Below are 21,673 nucleotides of genomic sequence, written 5' to 3' on the forward strand. Positions count from 1 at the left end.
CGGCCGCCTTCGGGTTGGTTTGGCGCCAATTCGGAAGGACTCGGGCCGGGTTCGGCTGCTCCCCCCATTCCCCCCTCCCCCCCGTCGGGAAGCTTCGGCCCCGGCTCGGGTCGCGCGAGTTCGGCCACCGCTTCGGCCCACCCCTTCGGGAGGCCTCGGCCCGGAAGGCTTTCGGCCGATCCCTTCGGGCGGCCTCGGGCCCGGCTCGGGCGGCGGGCTCGGCTCGGCGTTCGGCCGGGCTCGGAGGCGGCTCGGGTCGGGCGAACGGGGGCTCGGTTTCGGCCGAGCCTTTCGGGAGGCCTCGGGCCCGGCTCGGCTCGGCGTTCGGGCGGGCTCGGAGGCGGCTCGGGTCGGGCGAACTCGGGCTCGGTTTCGGCCGAGCCTTTCGGGAGGCCTCGGGCCCGGCTCGGCTCGGCGTTCGGGCGGGCTCGGAGGCGGCTCGGGTCGGGCGAACTGGGGCTCGGTTTCGGCCGAGCCCTTCGGGCGGGCTCGGCTGCGGGCGGGCTCGGCTTCGGGCGGGTTCGGGCTGGGTTCGGGCGGGCTCGGGCCGCAGTCGGGTTTGGTTCGGCCGGGTTCGGGCCGGGTTCGGGGCGCGGGGGTGTGGCAGGGGGAGTCCGCATGGAGGACTCGGACTCGGCGGCCAAGCAGCTGGGCTTGGCCGAGGCGGCGGCCGTGGCGGCGGCGGCGGCCGTGGCGGCGGCGGCGGCGGCGGAGGAGGAGCCGGTCCTGGCCGAGGACGACGACGACGACGACGACGACGAGGCGGAGGAGGCCGACCCGCGGGTGACGGCCGTGGCGGTGATGGCGGCGGAGCCCGGACACATGGACATGAGCGCCGAGGCCCTGCCCGGCCCGGACGAGGCCGCCGCCGCCGCCGCCGCCGCCGCCTTCGCAGGCAAGTGCGGGCCCGGCCCAGCCCCGCCGGCCGACGGCACCCGCGGAAGAGGCCGCCTGCTCCCCTCGGGACCGCCCTCGGCCTGACACTACGGTGGCCTCCCCTAGCCTGACATCCCAGTGGCCTCCCTCAGCCTGTCACACAATGTCCTCCCCTCAGCCTGTCACCCCGGTGCCCCCCTCCGCCTGTCACACAATGTCCTCCTCTCAGCCTGTCACCCCGGTGCCTCCCTCAGCCTGTCACACAGTGTCCCCCCCTCAGCCTGTCACCCCGGGGCCCCCCTCAGCCTGTCATATTCAATAGTATTTATTGAGCGCTTACTATGTGCAGAGCACTGTACTAAGCGCTTGGAATGAACAAGTGGGCAACAGATAGAGACGGTCCCTGCCGTTTGACGGGCTTACGGTCTAATCAGGCTGTCATACAGTGTCCTCCCCTCAGGTTGTCATCAGAGTGTACTCCCTCAGGCTGTCACACAGTGTCCTCCCCTCAGGTTGTCACCCCACTGCCCCCCCCGGCTTGTCACCACAGTGTCCTCCTTTCACCGTGTCTCCCCCCAGCTTGTCACCACAGTGTCCTCCCTCAGAGTGCCCTCCCTCAGGCTGCCTCCCCTCAGGTTGTCACCCCAGTGTCCCCCCTCAGGCTGTCCCAGTGTCCTCCCCTCAGGGTGTCTCCCCTCAGGTTGTCACCCCAGTGTCCCCCCTCAGGCTGACACACAGTGTCCTCCCCTCAGGCTGTCACACAATGTCCTCCCCTCAGGGTGTCTCCCCTCAGGTTAAAATAAATTGTGGTATTTGTTAAGCGCTTACTATGTGCAGAGCACCGTTCTAAGCGCTGGGGGAGATACTGGGTCATCAGGTTGTCCCACATGGGGCTCACAGTCTTCATCCCCGTTTGACAGATGAGGGAACTGAGGCACAGAGAAGTGAAGTGACTTGCTCAAGGTCACCCAGCTGACTAGCGGCAGAGCCTGGATTCGAACCCACGACCTCTGACTCCCAAGCCCGGGCTCTTTCCACCGAGCCACGCTGCTTCTCTAGTGCCCCCCCCCCTCCGCCTGGCATCACAGGGTCAGCTGTGTGACTTTGGGCAAGTCACTTAACTTCTCGGTGCCTCAGTTACCTCATCTGTAAAATGGGGATGAAGACGGTGAGCCCCACGTGGGACGACCTGATTCCCCTGTGTCTCCCCCAGTGCTTAGAACAGTGCTTGGCACATAATAATGTTGGTATTTGTTAAGCGCTTACTACGTGCCGAGCACTGTTCTAAGCGCTGGGGGAGACACAGGGGAATCAGGTTGTCCCACGTGGGGCTCACAGTCTTAATCCCCATTTTACAGATGAGGTAACTGAGGCACAGAGAAGTTAAGTGACTTGCCCAAAGTCACACAGCTGACAAGTGGTAGAGCCGGGGTTCGAACCCATGACCTCTGACTCCAAAGCCCGTGCTCTTTCCAGTGAGCCACGCTGCTTCTACATAGTAAGCGCTTAACAAATACCAACATTATCACAGTGTCCTCCCCTCAGCCTGTCACCACAGTGTCCTCCCCTCACGATGTCTCCCCTCAGCCTGGCACCCCAGCGTCCTCCTCTCACCGTGGCCCCCCTCAGGTTGTCACCACAGGGTCCTCCGTCAGACTGTCACCACAGTGTTTCCCCTCAGGCTGTCACCACAGGGTCCTCTCCTCGGGGCGTCCTCCCTCAGGTTGTTACCACAGTGTCCTCTCTCAGGCTGTCACACAGTGTCCTCCCCTCAGGGTGTCTCCCCTCAGGTTGTCACCACAGTGTCCTCCCCTCAGGCTGTCACCACGGTATTCTCCGTCAGTGTTTCCTCCCTCAAGCTGTCGCCATTGTGTCCTCCCTCAGACGGTCACACAGTGTCCTCCCCTCAGGGTGTCCCCCTCTCAGGCTGTCACCACAGTGTTCTCCCTCAGGCTGTTTGTCCTCCCCTCAGGGTGTCCTCCCTCAAGCTGTTGCCACTGTGTCCTCCCTCAAGCTGTCACAAAATATCCTCCCCTCGGGGTATCTCCTCTCAGGCTGTCACACAATATCCTCCCCTCGGGGTGTCTCCCCTCAGGCTGTCACACAATATCCTCCTCTCGGGGTGTCTCCCCTCAGGCGGTCACCACAGGGTCCTCAGGCTGTCACACAACATCCTCCCCTCAGGTTGTCACCACTCTCCTCAGGTTGTTACCACAGGGGCCTCCATCAAGCTGTCTTACATTGTCCTCCCCTTGGGGTGTCTCCCCTCAGGTTGTCACCACAGTGTCCTCCCTCAGGTTGTCACTTCAGTGTCCTCCCCTCAGGCTGTCACCACAGTGTTCTCCCCTCAGGGTGTCTCCCCTTAGGTTGTCATCACAGTATCCTCCTTCAGGCTGTCATCACAGTGTCTCCCCTCAGGCTGTTACCACAGGGTCCTCCCCTCAGGATGTCTCCCTTCAGGCTGTCACCAGAGTTCTCCCTCAAGGTGTCTCCCCTCGGGCTGTCATCACAGAGTCCTCCCTCAGCCTGTCACACAGTGTCCTCCCCTCAGGGTGTCCCCCCTCAGGCTGTCACCACAGTGTTTCCGCTCAGGCTGTCATCCCAGTGTCCTCCCCTTAGCATGTCTTCCCTCAGGTTGTCGCCACTGCGTCCTCCCCTCAGGGTGTCTCCCCTCAGGCTGCCACACAGTGTCCTCCCCTCAGAGTGCCTCCCCTCAGGCTGTCACCCCAGGGTCATCCCCTCAGGCTGTCACCACAATGTCCCCCCTCAGTCTGTCACACAGTATCCTCCCCTCAGGGTGTCTCCCCTCAGACTGTCACCACAGTGTCCTCCCCTTCAGAGTGTCTCCCCTCGGGCTGTCTCCACAATGACCTCCCTCAGGCTCTCACCGCAGAGTCCTCCCCTAGGGTGTCCCACCTCCGACTGTTGCCAGTGTCCTCCCTCAGGCTGTCGCCACAATGTCCTTCTTTCAGAGTGTCCTCCCCTCAGGGTGTTCCCCCTCAGGCTGTCACCACAGTGTCCTCTCCTCAGGGTGTCCCACCTCTGACTGTTACCAGTGTCCTCCCTCAGACTGTCACCACAGTGTCCTCTCCTCAGGTTATCCCCTCTCAGGTTGTCGCCACAGTGTCCTCCCCTCGGGGTGTCCCCCCTCAGGTTGTCATCACAGTGTCCTCCTTTCAGGGTGTCACCACCGGGTTCTCCCCTCAAGGTGTCCGTCCGTCCCCCAGGCTGTTGCCACCATGTCCTCCCCTAAGGGTGTCACCCATCAGGGTGTCCCTTAGGGGGTCGCCACACTGTCACTGTCAGTGTGCCCTTCGGGGCCCGCCTCAGTCTCCCCTCCAGTGCGTCCTCCCCCTCAGTCTATCCCCACACCGTCCTCTCCAAAGGGACTGCGGGCAAGTGACTTCACTTCTCTGGGCCTCAGTTTCCTCATCTAATCAATCAGTGGTATTTATTGATCACTTACCCTCTGCAGAGTACTACATTAAGGGTTTGGAAGAGAACAGTATAACAGACACACTGAGCTTTATGATCTAGAGGAAAATGGGGATTAAGTCCCTCGCCCTTGTACATAGTCTCCATATAGGGAGAAAAAACCAATTTTATCCTTCCTGATTATCCTGTAATTACCCCAGCACTTAATATGATTATTATCATTCTTATTACGCCCGTTGAGGGAAAATGTTGTCTTCCTCAAGGCAACAGGGAGCATCCCGGAAATATTTTTGCAGATTTTCAGGAGCATTTCTCTAATGTCTGGCTGTGTGACTTTGGGCAAGTCACGCCACTCCTCTGGGCCTCAGTGACCTCATCTGGAAAATGGGGGTTAAGACTGAGAGCCCCACATGGGACAACCCGATTACCTTGTACCTACCTCAGCAGTTAGAGGTGTCAGAGGAGCAGCGTGGCTCAGTGGAAAGAGCCCGGGCTTGGGAGTCAGAGGTCATGGGTTCGAATCCCGGCTCTGCCACTTGGCAGCTGGGTGACTGGGGGCAAGTCACTTCTCTGTGCCTCAGTCACCTCATCTGGAAAATGGGGGTTAACTGTGAGCCTCATGTGGGACAACCTGGTTACCTCAGTGCTTAGAGCAGTGCTCTGCACATAGTCAGCCCTTAATAAATACCAACATTATTATTATTAATGTGATTTGAACGGGGCCGCGCCGGATCAAAGCCCTAAGGCCCGGTCTGTGCTGTGTTACAGAAGTGACCACGGTAACCGTAGCCAACGTGGGCGCCTCCGCAGACAACGTTTTCACGACGTCGGTGGCCAACGCGGCGTCCATCTCGGGACACGTCCTGGTAAGCTCCCCTTCCACCGGCCCGCGGGCCGTTCGAACGGAACGGACTTCCTCCCCCACGATGTCCCCCTGACCACCGCTCCACCCACCTCCACAGCCCTCCAAGAAGTATAAGAAGAATGACTGTGGTATTTGCTAAGCGCTTCTGTGTGCCTGACTCTGTACTGAGCGCTGGGGTGGATACAGACTAATCGGGTGGGGCATGATCCCCGTTTCACCGTGGGGCTCCCGGTCTTAATCCCCATTTTACAGATGAGGGAACCGAGGCCCAGGGAAGTAAAGGGATTTGCCGAAGGTCACACGACAGACAGGTGGCAGAGCCGGGATTCGAACCCAGGTCCTCCTGACTCCTGGGCCCGGGCTCTATCCTCTGGGCCAAGCTGTTTCCGATTCCCTGATTGATTCCTACCTTGGCAGTCATGGAAAAGCAGCGTGGCTCAGTGGAAAGAGCCCGGGCTTGGGAGTCAGAGGCCAGGAGTTCGAATCCCGGCTCTGCTACTTGTCAGCTGGGTGACTGTGGGCAAGTCACCTCACTTTCTGTGCCTCAGTTCCCTCATCTGTAAAATGGGGATGAAGACGGTGAGCCTCACGTGGGACAATCTGATGACCCTGTATCCACTCCAGCGCTTAGAACAGTGCTCTGCACACAGTAAGCGCTTAACAAATACCAACATTATTATTATTATCATTACTAATCCCGGCCCCGCCACTTGTCTGCTGTGTGACTTTGGGCAAGTCACGTCACTCCTCTGGGCCTCGGTTCCCTCGTCTGGAAAATGGGAGTTAAGACTGTGAGCCCCACGTGGGACAACCTGATGACCCCTATCTACAGTGCTTAGAACAGTGCTCTGCACAGTAAGCGCTTAACAAATACCAACATTATTATTATTATTATTATTATTATTAATTCCCACCTGGGTATTCTCTCCCAACGCTTAGTCCAGTGCTCTGCACACAGGAAGCGCTGAAATACCCGATACTTAAATGCCTGACTCCCCCCTTCTGTGAGCCCGTTGTGGGCAGGGATTGTCTCTGTTGCCGAATTGTACTTCCCGAGCGCTTAGCACAGTGCTCTGCACACAGTAAGCGCTCAGTAAATCCGATTGAATGAATGAACGAAAAACTACTATTATTACCGAAAGAATCACCTCTCTTCCGAGAGGCCTTTCCCGACTAGGCCCCTATTTCCCCTACTCACCCTCAAGTCAGTCGATCGGTGGTATTTATTGAGCGCTTACTGTGTGCAGAGCACCGGACTAAACGTTTGGGAGAGGATCCGGATCCTTAATTAATGACGGATCCGGAGGAGAGTTCGGGGGAGGCGAGGGTGGGGCGTTACCTGTGGGGCTGTGCTCTCTGAGCACTCGATAATCACCCCAGCCCCTCAACACCTGAGCGGTTATTCAGTCAATCGTATTTATTGATGATGATGGTATTTTTTAAGCGCCTGCTATGTGCAAAGCAGTGTTAATAATCATAACGTTGCTATCGGTTAAGCGCTTACTAGGTGCCGAGCACCGTTCTAAGCGCTGGGGGAGATACGGGGTCATCAGGTCGTCCCACGGGGGGCTCACGGTCTTCATCCCCATTTTCCAGATGAAGGAACTGAGGCCCAGTGAAGTGACTCGCCCACAGTCACCCAGCTGCCAAGCGGCGGAGTCGGGATTGGAACCCACGACCTCTGACTCCCAAGCCCGGGCTCTTTCCAACTGAGCCTCGCCGCTTCTCAGCACGTAACGTGCAGAACGCTGGACTAAGCGCTCGGAGCGTGGCGCGGTGGATAGGGCCCGGGCCCGGGAGTCACGGATCGTGGGTGCGAATCCCGGCTCAGGCCCAGTACCGATGGCATCCGTTACGCGCTTCCTGCGTGCGAAGCAGCGTTCTAAGCGCCGTGGGGAGGGGAGGGGGGCCGGGGGGCGGGGCTGAAAAGTCCAACCTTGTTCCTCCGGCAGTCGGGGAGGACGGCCCTGCAGATCGGGGAGAGCTTGAACACGGAGAAAGCCACGCTCATCGTGGTCCACACGGACGGGAGCATCGTCGAAACCACGGGCCTCAAGGCCCCGACCACCCCCCTCACCCCAGGTACCGTTCCCTCGCCGGCCGACCCCTCTAGGGCCACTGGGCAAGTACGTCCCCCTTCTGGTTTTTCCTTTCCTCGCCTTCGGTCTCTCCTTTCGGCGCGCTTCCTCTCGGCGGCGTTCCCGCTCGGGCTCCCCGTGCGGGACTGGGATTCCGAGGGGGCGGCGAAGCGGAACGAAAGGCCCCGACTCACCCCTCGTTCCCCCCGCGGATCGCCCGGCGGGACTTGGCGGGGGGGGGGGGCTTCGCGGGTGCAGAGCGCTCTGCCGAGCGCTTGCGTTCGGTTCGGTCGTATATTATGAGAAGCAGCGTGGCTCAGTGGAAAGAGCACTGGCGTTGGAGTCAGAGGTCATGAGTTCGAATCCCAGCTCTGCCACTTAATAATAATAATAATAATGTTGGTATTTGTTAAGCGCTTACTATGTGCCGAGCACTGTTCTAAGCGCTGGGGTAGACACAGGGGAATCAGGTCGTCCCATGTGGGGCCCACGGTCTTAATCCCCATTTTACAGATGAGGTAACTGAGGCACAGAGAAGTGACTCGCCCAAAGTCACCCAGCTGACAAGTGGCAGAGCCGGGAGTCGAACCCATGACCTCTGACTCCGAAGCCCAGGCTTTTTCCACTGAGCCGCGCCACTTAACTGCGTGACTGTGGGCAAGTCACTTCACTTCTCTGGGCCTCAGTGACCTCATCTGGAAAATGGGGATGAAGACCGTGAGCCCCACGTGGGACGACCCGATTCCCCTGTGTCTACCCCAGCGCTTAGAACAGTGCTCGGCCCATGGTAAGCGCTTAACAAATACCAACATTATTGTATTGAGCGCTCACCGTGTGCAGAGCACTGTGGTCAGCGCTTGGGAGGCGCAGGGCAGCAGTAAAGAGAGACTTTTGGGCGAGGACGGTGTAAACCCGGCCCTCCGCGTTGCCTGGGCCCTTCCTTGGGTTTGTGTCCCTGAAGGCCTTGGATTCCCCACCCCCGTTTCCATATCCTTAGTACGAGAAGCAGCGTGGCTCAGGGGAAGGAGCCCGGGCTTGGGAGTCGGAGGTCGTGGGTTCGAATCCCGGCTCCGCCGCGCGTTCATTCATTCAGTAGTATTTATCGAGCGCTTACTCTGTGCAGAGCACTGTACTAAGCGCTTGGGTTGGACGAGTCGGCGACAGATAGAGACGGGCCCTGCCGTTTGACGGGCATCACCTACCTTACTTAAAAATCACCTCCTCCAAGAGGCGTTCCCAGACTGAGCTCCTCTTCCCCCTCTACTCCCTCTGCCATCCCCCCTTGACCTCTCCGCAGCTAAAGCCTCATTTTCCCCTTTTCCCTCCGCTCCTCCACCTCTCCCTTCCCATCCCCGCGGCACCGTACTCGTCCGCTCGACTGTATATATTTTCGTTACCCTATTTATTTTGTTAATGAATCGTACATCGCCTCGATTCTATTTAGTCGCCATCGGTTTTTACGAGACGTTCTTCCCCTCGACGCTGTTTAGTGCCATCGTTCTCGTCCGTCCGTCTCCCCCGATCAGACCGTAAGCCCGTCAAACGGCGGGGACCGTCTCTATCTGTTGCCGACTTGTTCATCCCAAGCGCTTAGTACAGTGCTCTGCACATAGTAAGCGCTCAATAAATACTATTGAATGAATGATCGGGGGAGACGGGCGGACGAGAACGATGGCAGTAAATGGAGTCGAGGGGAAGAACGTCACTTGTCTGCGGTGGGACCTTGGGCAATCGGCTTCATTTCTCTGCGCCTCAGTGACCTCATCTGTAAAAATGGGGATTAAAAAATGTGAGCCCCACATGGGACAATCTGATTCCCCTGTATCTCCCCCAGCGCTTAGAACAGTGCTTGGCACATAGTAAGCGCTTAACAAATGGAGAAGCAGCGTGGCTCAGTGGAAGGAGCACGGGCTTTGGAGTCAGGGCTCATGAGTTCGAATCCCGGCTCTGCCACTTGTCGGCCGTGTGACTGTGGGCAAGTCACTTAACCTCTCTGGGCCTCAGTTCCCTCATCTGTAAAATGGGGATGAAAACCGTGAGCCCCACGTGGGACAACCTGATTCCCCTATGTCTACCCCAGCGCTTAGAACAGTGCTCGGCACATAGTAAGCGCTTAACAAATACCAACATCATTATTAAATACCATAATTATTATTATTGTTATTATTGCCCTCAGCCGGTCAATCCCGCTCTGCCATTTCCCCCAACGAATTTATTTAAACGTCTGCTTCCCCCTCTAGACCGAAGCTCCTGGGGGCAGGGATCATCAACTCTAGGAATAATGATAATAATATCGTGGTATCTGTTAAGCACTTACTATGTGCCAACCACTGGTAATAATAATAATAATAATAATGATGGTTTCTGTTATTCGCTTACTATGGGCCAAGCGCTGTTCTAAGCGCTGGGAGAGATCCAAGGTCATCAGGTTGTCCCACGTGGTACTCCCGATCTTCACCCCCCTTTTCCAGATGGGGGAAGTGAGGCCCGGAGAAGCGAAGTGACCTGCCCAAAGTCACACAGCTGACGAGGGGCGGGGCCGGGATTCGAACCCACGACCTCTGACTCCCAAGCCCGGGCTCTTGCCACTGAGCCACGCTGCTTCTCTAATAATAACGGTGGTGTTTGTTAAGCGCTTTCTGTGTGCCGAGCACTGTTCTAAGCGCTGGGGTAGAAACGGGGTCATCAGGTCGCCCCACGTGGGGCTCACGGTCTTCACCCCCATTTTACAGCTGAGGGAACTGAGGCACAGAGAAGCGAAGTGACCTGTCCGAGGTCGCCCAGCAGGCGGGTGGGGGAGCGGGGATGAGAATCCCGGTCCTTCCGACTCCCAGGCCCGGGCTCTGTCCGCTTCTTGCTCCCAAGTGCTTAACACAGTGCTCTGCACATGATAATTGCTCAGTAAATAATAATAATGTTGGTATTTGTTAAGCGCTTACTAGGTGCACAGCACCGTTCTAAGCGCTGGGGGAGATACAGGGTCATCGGGTCGTCCCACGTGAGGCTCACTGTCTTCATCCCCATTTTACAGATGAGGGAACTGAGGCCCAGAGAAGCGAAGTGACTCGCCCACGGTCACCCGGCTGCCGAGTGGCAGAGGCGGGATTCGAACCCATGACCTCTGACTCCCAAGCCCGGGCTCTGCCACTGAGCCCCGCTGCTATTGGCTGGTTAATAGAGTACAAACGAGAAGTCCCTCAGACCGAGGGAGTTGAAGACTCCCAGCTGGAGGGAAGAGCATCGGGGCCTCTTGGAAGGAGCCCGGGCCTGGGTTCTAATTCGGTCACGCGCCCGATGCGTGACCTTGGACAAGTCACTTTGCTTCCCCGGACCTCTTCCGCAAAATGGAGTTTCCATATCTGTTTTCTATTAGAGGTCACGGGTTCGAATGCCGGCTCTGCCACCCGTCAGCCGGGTGACTGCGGGCGAGTCACTTCCCTTCTCTGGGCCTCAGTGACCTCATCTGTCAAATGGGGATGGAGACCGGGAGCCTCCCGTGGGCCAACGCGATGACCCTGTCTCTCCCCCAGCGCCTAGAACGGCGCCCCGCGCATAGTAAGCGCCGAACAGATACCGACGTTACGATTTATTCCGTGAGCCCCAAGCGGGACCCGATCGTCCCGTCTCTACCCCGCAGTTCAGTAAGGCGTTTAGCGCACGGTAAGCGCTTAACAAGCACCCCGATCGTTAAACACGAGAAGCGGCCCGGCGGAACGGATAGAGGCAGTCAGAGGGTCGTGGGTTCCGATCCCGGTTCTGCCGCCTGACTGCCGGGTGGCCTTGGGCAAGTCACGTCGCGTCTCTGGGCCTCGGTTCGCCCCCCTGCCACATGGGGACGGAGGCCGTGAGCCCCACGGGGGACGGGACCGTGCCCGACCCCGTATTGCTCGTCCCCACCCCGACGCTCGGTCCAGTGCCTAACGCGTAGCACTTTTGAGAAGCAGCGCGGCTCGGTGGAAAGAGCCCGGGCTCGGGAGGCAGAGGTCACGGGTTCGGATCCCGGCTCCGCCGCTCGGCAGCTGGGTGACTGTGGGCGAGTCACTTCACGTCTCTGGGCCTCACTTCCCTCATCTGGAAAATGGGGATGAAGACCGTGAGCCCCACGTGGGACAACCTGATTCCCCCGGGTCTCCCCCAGCGCTTAGAACGGCGCTCTGCACATAGTAAGCGCTTAACGAAGACCAACGTTGTTATCGTTCTTACTTTCATCGTTATCACGGCCGGTCCTCGTCTCCGTGGGCGGCGGGGGTGGAAATTCGCTCGGCGTGTCCGGTCCGGGGAGTCGGTAAGCGTGCGGCGGGGTCGACCGCCGCTCTCCGGTGGGGATTTTTTTTTTTGGCCGGTGGATCGGTTTCGTCTTTTGAAAGATGTGTTCTCTGTCCGAAGGCCCTCAGTCTCCCCCACCTCCCTTAGCTCCCGGCCAAGAGAAAGGAACGACCAAGTACAACTGGGACCCCTCGGTCTACGACAACGAGCTTCCCGTGCGATGCCGTAACATCAGCGGGACGCTCTACAAGAACCGGCTCGGCTCAGGTACCCGCCCGGGCCCTCGGCCAACCCGAACCTCTGTCCTCCGTCCTCTCCCCCAAGAATTGTGGTAGGTATTAAGCGCTCCCCGTGTGCCGGGCGCCGTGCGGTCCATCCGTCCGGTCGTATTTACGGAGCGCTTACTGTGTGCGGAGCACTGGACTGAGCGCTTGGAAAGGACCGTCCGGCAGCGGATAGAGACCGGCCCCGCCCGGCGACGGGCTCGCCGTCCGGAAGGGGGACAACGGAACGGAACGACGACGAGGACGCTGTTGGTATTCGTTAAGCGCTTCCTATGTGCGGAGCACTGTTCTAAGCCCTGGGGGCGATCCAGGGTCATCAGGTTGTCCCCCGGGAGGCTCCCAGTCTTCACCCCCGTTTTACAGATGATAATAACGGTAATGTTGGCATTTGTTAAGCGCTCACTATGTGCAGAGCACTGTTCTAAGCACTGGGGGAGACACAGGGGAATCAGGTCGTCCCACGTGAGGCTCCCAGTCTTCATCCCCATTTGGCGGAGGAGGTGACTGAGGCCCAGAGAAGTGAAGTGACTCGCCCACAGTCACCCAGCGGCCAAGTGGCGGAGCCGGGATCCGAACCCGTGACCTCCGCCTCCCGAGCCCGGGCTCTTTCCGCTGAGCCCCGCTGCAGTCTCAAAGGGTGACGCAGCAGGGCGTGGGAGGAGAGGAAAGGGGGATTAGGGAAGGCTTCTCGGAGGAGACGGGCCTTCGGGAAGGTTTTGAAGCCGGGGGTGGGGGGGGGGTCACGGCCTGTGGGATACGAGGAGGGAGGGCGCCCCAGGCCAGAGGCGGGACGCGGGCCGGGGGGTCGGCGGCGAGATCGAGGCGCAGCGAGTCGCTTGGCGTTAGAGGGCTGGAGTTCTAATCCTGCGTCGCCCCTCGGTCTTCCGCGCGACCTCAGGCGGGGGTCGCTTGGCTTCGCCGGGCCTCGGTCCCCTCACCCGTAAAACGGGGAAGAAGACCGGGAGCCCCACGGGGGACGGGGACCGCGTCCAGACCGATCAGCGGAAAGAGCTTGGGCCTCGGAGTCAGAGGTCACGGGTTCGACTCCCGGCTCTGCCACTTGTCAGCCGTGTGACCGTGGGCGAGTCACTTCACTTCTCTGGGCCTCAGGGACCTCATCCGGAAAACGGCGATTAACCGGGAGCCTCCCGTGGGACGACCCGATGACCCCGGATCTCCCCCAGCGCTTAGAATGGTGCTCTGCGCATAGTAGGCGCTTAACGGATGCCGACGTCATTATTAAGCACTCAGGACAGGGCCCGGCACCCAGAAAGCGCTCGATAAATACGATCGAATGAATGGACTGAACGTTTCTGAAGAGAAATGATCCGGGCGGCGGAGTGAGGAGAGACAGGAGGCGGGGAGGGCGGCGAGGGGGCCGAGGCAACCCTCGGAGCGGGAGAGGACTCGGGTTTCCGTGGTCACAGTTTGGATGGAGAGATGATGGCTCTCCCCCGCTTCAAAGCCTTATCGCGGGCCCATCTCCTCCAAGAAGCCTTCCCTGATTGCGCCCTCCTCTTCTCCCACTCCCTTCCGCGTCGCTCGAACTCGCTCCCTTCACCCACCCCCAAGGCTCACCTCCTCCAGGAGGCCTTCCCAGCCTAAGCCCCTCTTTTCCTCCGCTCCCCCCGTCGCCCCGACTCTCTACCCACCCCGCGCAGCATTTACGCGTATACACGTTCATATTTATAATTCCATAGAGAAGCAGCGTGGCTGAGCGGCAAGAGCCCCGGCTTGGGAGGCAGAGGTCGTGGGTTCGAATCCCAGCCCCGCCGCTTGCCAGCCGTGTGACTGTGGGCAAGTCACTTCTCTGGGCCGCGGTTACCTCACCTGTCAAACGGGGATTAAAAACGTGGGACAGCCTGATCGCCTCTGTATCCCCCCCGGCGCTTAGAACAGTGCTTTGCACATAGTAAGCGCTTAACGGATACCACCATTATTATCATTATATTAACGGCGCATAGGTAGCCATACTTCTATTTATACTGATGCTATCGATGTCCGTCTACTTGTTTCGGTGCCTGCTCCCCCCCTTCTAGACCGTGAGCCCGTCATTGGGCGGGGATGGTCTCTATCTGTTGCCGAATCGTACATTCCGAGCGCTCGGCGCAGCGCCCTGCACGGAGTAAGCGCACGGTAAATGCTGTCGAATGAGGGCTCTGCACCCAGTAAGCGCTCAGTGGATACGACCGAATGAACGAATGGTCCGTCTCCCCCCTCCGGACTGTGAGCTCTCCGTGGGTTGGGATCGTGTCTGTCGCGGTCGTGCAGTCTCCCAAGTGTCTAGTACAGCGCTTCGCACAGAGTCAGCGCCGAGGAAATACGACCGAATGCCCCGATGGAGAGGAAAGAGTGGATTCCGGTGACGGTGCGAAGGTAGACCCCCGGCGGGATCCGCCGAGAAGTCAAACGTGGGGGTTGAACGAGAGAGGCGAGTCGAGGTCGGATTCACCGGGCGCTTACCGTGCGCACGGCGCCGTAGTGAGCGGCTGGGGAGACAGCGGGAGAACGGCAGACGGACGCGACCCGGGCCCGCAACGGGCTCCCCGTCCGGAGGTGGGCGAGACGGGCGTTTTTATAAATAAATAAGAGAGGAGAGAGGGACGGGAGCGGGGCCGGGAGGGAGGGATGAAGAGAGGGAGCGAGTCGGGGCGACGCAGACGGGAGCGGGAGAAGAGGAAAGAGGGAGATGATTCTAGAGGAGCGGAGCGGCCTAGTGGCCGGCGCCCGGGCGTGGGCGGGTCTCGGGTTCCGATCCCGGCTCCGCCACGTGTCTGCCGTGCGACCTTGAGCCGGTCACTTCACCGCTCCGGGCCTCGGTTCCCTCACCTGTGAGAAATGGGGATTGAGAGCGCGAGCCCCACGTGGGGCAGGGACCGGGTCCCGTCCGGTTAACGTACATTCACCCCAGCATTTAGAACAGTGCTCGGCACATACTTAAAGACTCACCTCCTCCAAGAGGCCTTCCCAGACCGAGCTCCCCTTCTCCCTCTCCTCCCTCTACCTCCCCCCCTTCACCTCTCCGCCGCTTAACCCTCTTCTCCCCCCGTCTCCCTCCGCTCCTCCCCCTCTCCCTTCCCGTCCCCTCGGCACCGTGCTCGTCCGCTCGACCGTCTGCGTCTTCACCACCCTCTTGATTTTGTTAGTGAGATGTACACGGCCTCGATTCTACCGAGTCGCCACCGTTTTTACGAGACGTTCTTATTTATCGCCATCGTTCTCGTCCGCCCGTCTCCCCCGATCGGACCGCGAGCCCGTCACACGGCGGGGGCCGTCTCTATCCGTTGCCGACTCGTTCGTTCCAAGCGCTTAGTACGGTGCTCTGCACGGAGTGAGCGCTCGATAAATACTGTTGAATGAATGAACATAGGCAGCGCTTAACGAGTACCATAGTTATGACTGTGATCGTTCCCTCGATCGTGTTCATTCCATCGTATCTGTCGAGGGCTTCCTGTGTGCAGAGCGCCGGACTGAGCGCTTGGAAAGGACAACCGGGCAGCAGGTAGAGACCGTCCCCGCCCAATAACGGGCTCAGCGTCGGAGAAGCAGCGCGGCTCAGTGGAAAGAGCCCGGGGCTGGGAGTCAGAGGTCGTGGGTTCGAATCCCGTCAGCTGTGTGACCGTGGGCAAGTCACTTCACTTCTCCGGGCCTCGGGGACCTCATCGGTAAATGGGGATGGAGCCCGTGAGCCTCAGGTGGGACGACCCGATGACCCCGTATCTCCCCCGGCGCTTAGAACGGTGCTCTGCCCGTAGTAAGCGCTTAACAGATACCGACATCATTAGAAGAGGGAGACGGACAATGAAACGGATAGACGGGCATCGATACCGTCGATCTAAATAAATAGAATTATAGATATATGCACCTCGTTAATAAAATAAATAGAATAATAAATATGTACAAGCCTGGGCCTGGGAGTCAGAGGACCTGGGTTCCCCCCTAGACCTTAATAATAATGTTGGTATTTGTTAAGCGCTTACTAGGTGCAGAGCACTGTTCTGAGCGCTGGGGTAGACACAGGGGAATCGGGTCGTCCCACGTGGGGCTCCCGGTCTTCATCCCCATTTTCCAGATGAGGGAACTGAGGCCCAGAGAAGCGAAGTGACTCGCCCACGGTCACCCAGCCGACAAGCGGCGGAGCCGGGATTCGAACTCATGACCTCCGACTCCGAAGCCCGTGCTCTTTCCACCGAGCCACGCCGCTTAAGCTCATGGGCAGGGTCTGCTAATTCCATTGTCCCCTCCCAAGCGCTCAGCACAGTGTCCGCGCACAGTGAGCACTCAGTGAACACCGAGGATCGATTAATCTCGGCTCTGCCACCTGTCTGCTGCGTGACCTTGGGCAAGTGGCTTCACTTCTCTGGGCCTCAGCTCACCTGTCAAATGGGGATGAAGACGGCGAGCCCCACGTGGGACAACCTGATGACCTTGTATCCCCCCCCCCAGCGCTTAGAACGGTGCTTTGCACGTAGTAAGCGCTTAACAGATACCATTCTTCTTCTTCTTCTCTGGGCCTCAGTTCCCTCATCTGCAAAACGGGGTTTTAGTACCTGGTCTCCCTCCGACCTGGGCTGAGCGCCCTACGTGGGACCTGATGATCCGGTATCTACCCCAGCGCTTAGGGCAGCGTTTGGCACGTAATAGTCACATCGCAGATGCACTTATCATCTTTAATGTTATCAGGAAGTTGGAAAGCAGAGAGAGGCTGGGGTTGGTGCGGGGGGGGGATAATAATAGTAATGATGGTACTTGTTAAGCGCTTACTATGTGCCGAGCGCCGTTCTAAGCGCTGGGGGAGATACAAGGCGATCGGGTTGTCCCTCGTGGGCCTCACCGTCCTCATCCCCGTTTTCCAGAGGAGGGAACTGAGGCCCAGAGAATAATAATAGTAAAGTTGGTATCCGTTAAGCGCTCACTCTGTGCCGAGCACCGTTCTGAGCGCTGGGGGAGATCCGGGGTCATCGGGTTGGCCCCACGTGAGGCTCCCGGGCTCCATCCCCATTTGACAGATGAGGGAACCGAGGCCCAGAGAAGTGAAGTGGAAGCAGCGTGGCTCGGTGGAAAGAGGCCGGGCTTGGGAGTCAGAGGTCGTGCGTTCGAATCCCGGCTCCGCCACTCGGCGGCTGCGTGACGGTGGGCGAGTCGCTTCGCTTCTCTGGGCCTCAGTTCCCGCATCTGGAAAATGGGGATCAACCGTGAGCCCCCCGGGGGACGGCCTGATGACCCCGTATCTCCCCCAGCGCTTAGAACGGTGCTCGGCACAGAGTAAGCGCTTAACAGATACCAGCTTTATTAAGTGGCGGAGCTGGGATTAGAACTCCGGTCCTATCGATTCCCAGGCCCAGGCCCTGTCCACTAAACTACGACACCACGACTGTTAGTAAAGGGGGGATGCGAGACTGGGAGCCCCACGGGGGACAACCTGCTGACCTCGTATCTCCCCCAGGGCTTAGAACAGGGCTTGGCCCATAGTAAGCGCTTAACAAATACCATCGTTATTATTCTTCGCTTCTCTGGGCCTCAGTTCCCTCATCTGTCAAATGGGGATGAAGTCTCCGAGCCCCACGGGGGACAACCTGATGACCTCGTATCTCCCCCCGTGGTTAGGACAGTGCTTGGCACAGAGTAAGCGCTTAAATACCATGATTATTATTATGATTATTCTTCGCTTCTCTGGGCCTCAGTTCCCTCATCTGTCAAATGGGGATGAAGCCTGGGAGCCCCACGGGGGGGGGCAACCTGATGACCTCGTATCTACCCCAGTGCTCGGAACGGCGCCTGGCACAGAGTGAGCGCTTAACAGATACCGTCGCTGTTATTCTTCGCTTCCCTGGGCCTCAGTTCCCTCATCTGTAAAATGGGGGTGAAGACTGTGAGTCCCTTGTGGGGCGGGGACCGTGCGTCCCACCCGATTGGCTTCCGTCTCCCCCGGCGCTTAAAGCGGCGCCTGGCATGAAATGAGTTCTCGACCCGTACCGTTTAAAAAAAGATAGAGACGGGAGGGATGTGAAGGGGCGGCGGTATTCGCCGAGCACCCGCCTGGTACAGGACGCCGTCCCGGGCGCTTGAGGAGGGCCGACCTGGGCCCCCGGCTCGTTCCCCCCGGCCCCGCCTCCCCTCGCCCACAGAGTAGCCACGGCGGGGAACGGGCTTCGGGATCCGGGGCCCCTCGCCCCCCAACCTCGGGGCGCCGGCCCAGACGGGCCCCGAGCGGGGCCCCGAGCCGGGCCCTGAGCCGGCCCCTGTGGCTTCTTTCAGGCGGGCGGGGTCGCTGCATCAAGCAGGGCGAGACCTGGTACAGCCCCACCGAGTTCGAAGCCATGGCCGGCAGAGCCAGCAGCAAAGACTGGAAACGGAGCATCCGCTACGCCGGAAGACCGCTGCAGTGCCTCATTCAGGTCACCGCACCACTCCCTCCCCTCCCTTTGCCTCCCCTTTCTCCCCTTTCCTCCCCTCCCCTTTCCTCCCCTCCCCTTTTCTCCCCTTTCCTCCTCTCTCCTTTCCTCCCTCCCCTTTCCTCCTCTCTCCTTTCCTCCCTCCCCTTTCCTCCTCTCTCCTTTTCTCCCCTCCCTTTTCCTCCCCTCCCCTTTCCTCCCTTCCTCTTTTCTCCCCTTTCCTCCCTCCCCCTTTCTCCCCCTTTCTCCCCTCCCCTTTCCTCCTCTCTCCTTTTCTCCCCTCCCTTTTCCTCCCCTCCCCTCTCCTTCCCCTCACCCCCTCCCCACCCATGCTCTCCCCTCTTTTCCTATTCCCTCCTTTCCTATTCCCTTCTCTCCCCCTCCCTTTCCTTCTCTCCTCTCCCATTCCATCCCATCCCCTCCCCCTCATTCCTGCCTCTTCTCTCCCCTCTCATTCCCTCCCCTCCCTTCCTATCCCCATCCCTTCCCATTCCTTCCCCTCCCCTTTCTCCCCTCTCCCTTCCTCCCTCCCTTTTCCTTCCCCTCGTTCCCTCCCCAACCGTACTCTCCCCTCTTTTCCTATTCCCTCCTTTCCTATTTCCTTCTCTCCCCTTCCCTTTCCTCTCCTCTCCCATTCCATCCCATTCCCTCTCCTCCCTTCCCATCCCTTCCCATTCCCTCCCCTCCCTTCCCTTCGTATTCCCTCCCCTCACATTCCCTCCCCTCGCATTCCTTCCCCTCTCCTTCCCTCCCATTCCCTGCTCGCCCCTCCTCTCCCAGCCCCTTCCCCCTCATTCCCTCCCATTCCCTCTACCCCCCTTCTGTCCCCTCCCCACTCCGGGCCCATAGCTCCCCAAATCCCCAGCTTCCAGCTAGGGGGGCAGGCCCTCCACCCAAGAGGAGCCTCGTGGCTTAGCGGCTCGAGCCCGGGGCCTGGGAGTCGGAGGACCTGCGTTCTAATCCCGGCTCTGCCACTCGTCTGGTGGGCGTCCTTAGGCAAGTCACTTCGCGCCTCTGGGCCTCGGTCCCCTCGTCTGTCAGATGGGGACGAAGACTGGGAGCCCACCGTGGGACGGGGACTGTGTCCAACCGGATTATCTGGCGTCTACCCCAGCGCTTAGTACAGTACCTGGCACGTAGTAAGCGCGTAACAGATACCGTCGTGAAAAAGGGGGATCCTGAGCAGAGTTAACAGTTTCCCAGTCCTGGAGACCTCTGGCTCGTTCCCCTTTTCCGTAAGTAGGGATAGTAGAAGGAGGAGGAAAGCGCTCAGTACAGTGCTTTGCACAGAGTGAGCGCTCAGTAAATACGATCGAATGAAGGAGTCACCGGAATGGCAACATCTAACAGTAGTAGGTGCCGAACGGATACTAGGAGTAAAATTAAAAAAGGAGACTCTGGGATCCAGCCGGTAAATAACAATGATGATGATGATAATAATGGCATCTGTTAAGCACTTACTATGTGTCAGGCACTGTTCTAAGCACTGGGGTAGATCGTGGCTCGGTGGAGAGAGCCCGGGCTCGGGAGTCCGAGGTCGTGGGTTCGAATCCCGGCCCGCCACATGGCAGCCGTGTGACCGTGGGCGAGTCGCTTCAGTTCCCTGGGCCTCACTGACCTCTCATCTGTAAAATAGGGATTAAAACCGGGAGCCCCGCGTGGGACAACGCGATCACCGTGTATCCCCCAGCGCTTAGAGCGGTGCTCTGCGCGTAGTAAGCGCTTAACAAATACCACCATTTTCCAGCGCTTAGAACAGTGCTCTGCACGTAGGAAGCGCTTAACAAATACCACCATTTTCCAGCGCTTAGAACAGTGCTCTGCACGTAGGAAGCGCTTAAATACCAACATCATTTCTTATGACAAGCTACTCGGGTCCCTGTCCCCACGCGGGGCTCGCGGTCTTAATCTCCATTTGCCAGACGAGGCCCGGAGGAAGGGAAGTGACTTGCCCAGGGTCACCCGGCGGACAAGTCGGTGGAGCGGGGATCAGAACCCGGGTCCTCCTGACTCCCGGGCCCGGGGTCGACCCACTGGACCCGGGCCGGGTTTCCTTCCTTCATTCCTTCATTGAGTAGTATCTGTGGAGCGCTCACGAGGTGCAGAGCACTGGACTAAGCGCTTGGAACGGACGATCCGGCAACAGATAGAGACCGGCCCGGCCCGACGACGGGCCCACCTGCAGCCGGACCCGGAGAGGAAGGGGCCGAATCGGAGATGCGGGCCGAGGACGGATCCCGCTGCCCGCTCCCGACCTCCCCGCCGGGGGCCCGGGGCAGCCGAAAGCGGGCAGAGATCATCCGGCCCGGTGCGGGAGAGAGGCGTTGTTCTCAGCCCCCGCGGAGAGTGGACCTCGCAGTAGCGATGATTAATAATAACGTTAATAATGTCGGTGTCCGTTAAGCGCTTACTATGTGCCGAGCCCCGTCTTGAGCGCCGGGGGAGGCACGGGGTCATCGGGTCGTCCCACGTGAGGCTCACGGTCTTCATCCCCATTTGACGGATGAGGTCACTGAGGCACCGAGACGTGGAGTGACCCGCAGTCACACGGCCGACGAGGGGCGGAGCTGGGATTCGAACTCATGACGCCCGACTCCAGAGCCCGTATTCTCATTCTGGTACTCGTTAAGCGCTTACTACGTGCCAGGCACCGTACTGAGCCCTGGAAGGGAGCTGACGGGAAGCAGCGTGGCCTGGTGGATGGAGCCCGGGCCGGGGAGGCGGACAGACCTGGGTTCTAATCCCCGTGCCGCCCCTCGTCTGCCGGGTGACCTCGGGCGAGTCACTTCCCGGAAGCGGCGCGGCTCAGCCGAGGGAGCCCGGGCTGGGGAGTCAGAGGTCGTGGGTTCTGATTCCGCCTCCGCCGCTTGTCAGCTGGGTGACTTGGGGCGGGTCGCTTCACTTCCCCGGGCCTCAGTTGCCTCATCTGTACAATGGGGGTGAAGCCCGGGAGCCCCACGTGGGACAACCTGATGACCTTGTTTCTCCCCCGGCGCTTAGAACGGTGCTTGGCCCATAGTGAGCGCTTAACAGCTACCGTCATGATTATTACTTCTCGGTGCCTCAGTTCCCCCATCTGTAAAATGGGGATGAAGACGGTGAGCCCCACCTGAGACAACCTGATCACCTTGTTTCTCCCCCGGCGCTGGGCACATAGTAAGCACTTATTACTACTGCACCTCCCTGTGCCTCAGTTCCCTCCTCTGTAAAATGGGAATGAAGATTGTGAGCCCCGTGCGAGACGGGGACTGGGTCCAACCTCATTAGCTTCTCTCTGCCCCAGCGCTTAGAACGGTGCCTGGCCCATAGTAAGCGCTTACCAAATACCAGCATTTTTTATTAAGCCGACCAGCCCTACGCTAATAACGATAGCAGCGAGGACCTGGAATAATAATGTCGGTATCTGTTGAGCGCTTGCTATGTGCCGAGCACCGTTCTAAGCGCTGGGGGAGATACAGGGTCATCGGGTTGGCC

At 59.3% G+C, this 21,673-nt stretch overlaps 1 protein-coding gene across 2 annotated transcripts in view; it reads left to right on the top strand.

Moving 5' to 3' along the window:
- Positions 1 to 212: 212 nt before the first annotated feature.
- Positions 213 to 21,673, top strand: part of DEAF1 (DEAF1 transcription factor) — a 52,904-nt gene continuing 31,443 nt past the window's right edge. Inside the window, exons 1-5 of one of the 2 annotated variants that reach the window (XM_029059404.2) lie at positions 213 to 895; positions 5,080 to 5,177; positions 7,129 to 7,258; positions 11,641 to 11,787; positions 18,063 to 18,202. In XM_029059404.2, the coding sequence (XP_028915237.1) occupies positions 619 to 895; positions 5,080 to 5,177; positions 7,129 to 7,258; positions 11,641 to 11,787; positions 18,063 to 18,202 (792 nt within the window). In that variant the 5' untranslated portion in view covers positions 213 to 618. Of the gene's footprint in view, positions 896 to 5,079; positions 5,178 to 7,128; positions 7,259 to 11,640; positions 11,788 to 18,062; positions 18,203 to 21,673 lie in introns of those variants that run through there. The other variant, XM_039911342.1, reaches the window with a different exon arrangement.

Source organism: Ornithorhynchus anatinus, chromosome 3, assembly GCF_004115215.2.
Source record: "Ornithorhynchus anatinus isolate Pmale09 chromosome 3, mOrnAna1.pri.v4, whole genome shotgun sequence".
Taxonomy (NCBI): domain Eukaryota; kingdom Metazoa; phylum Chordata; class Mammalia; order Monotremata; family Ornithorhynchidae; genus Ornithorhynchus; species Ornithorhynchus anatinus.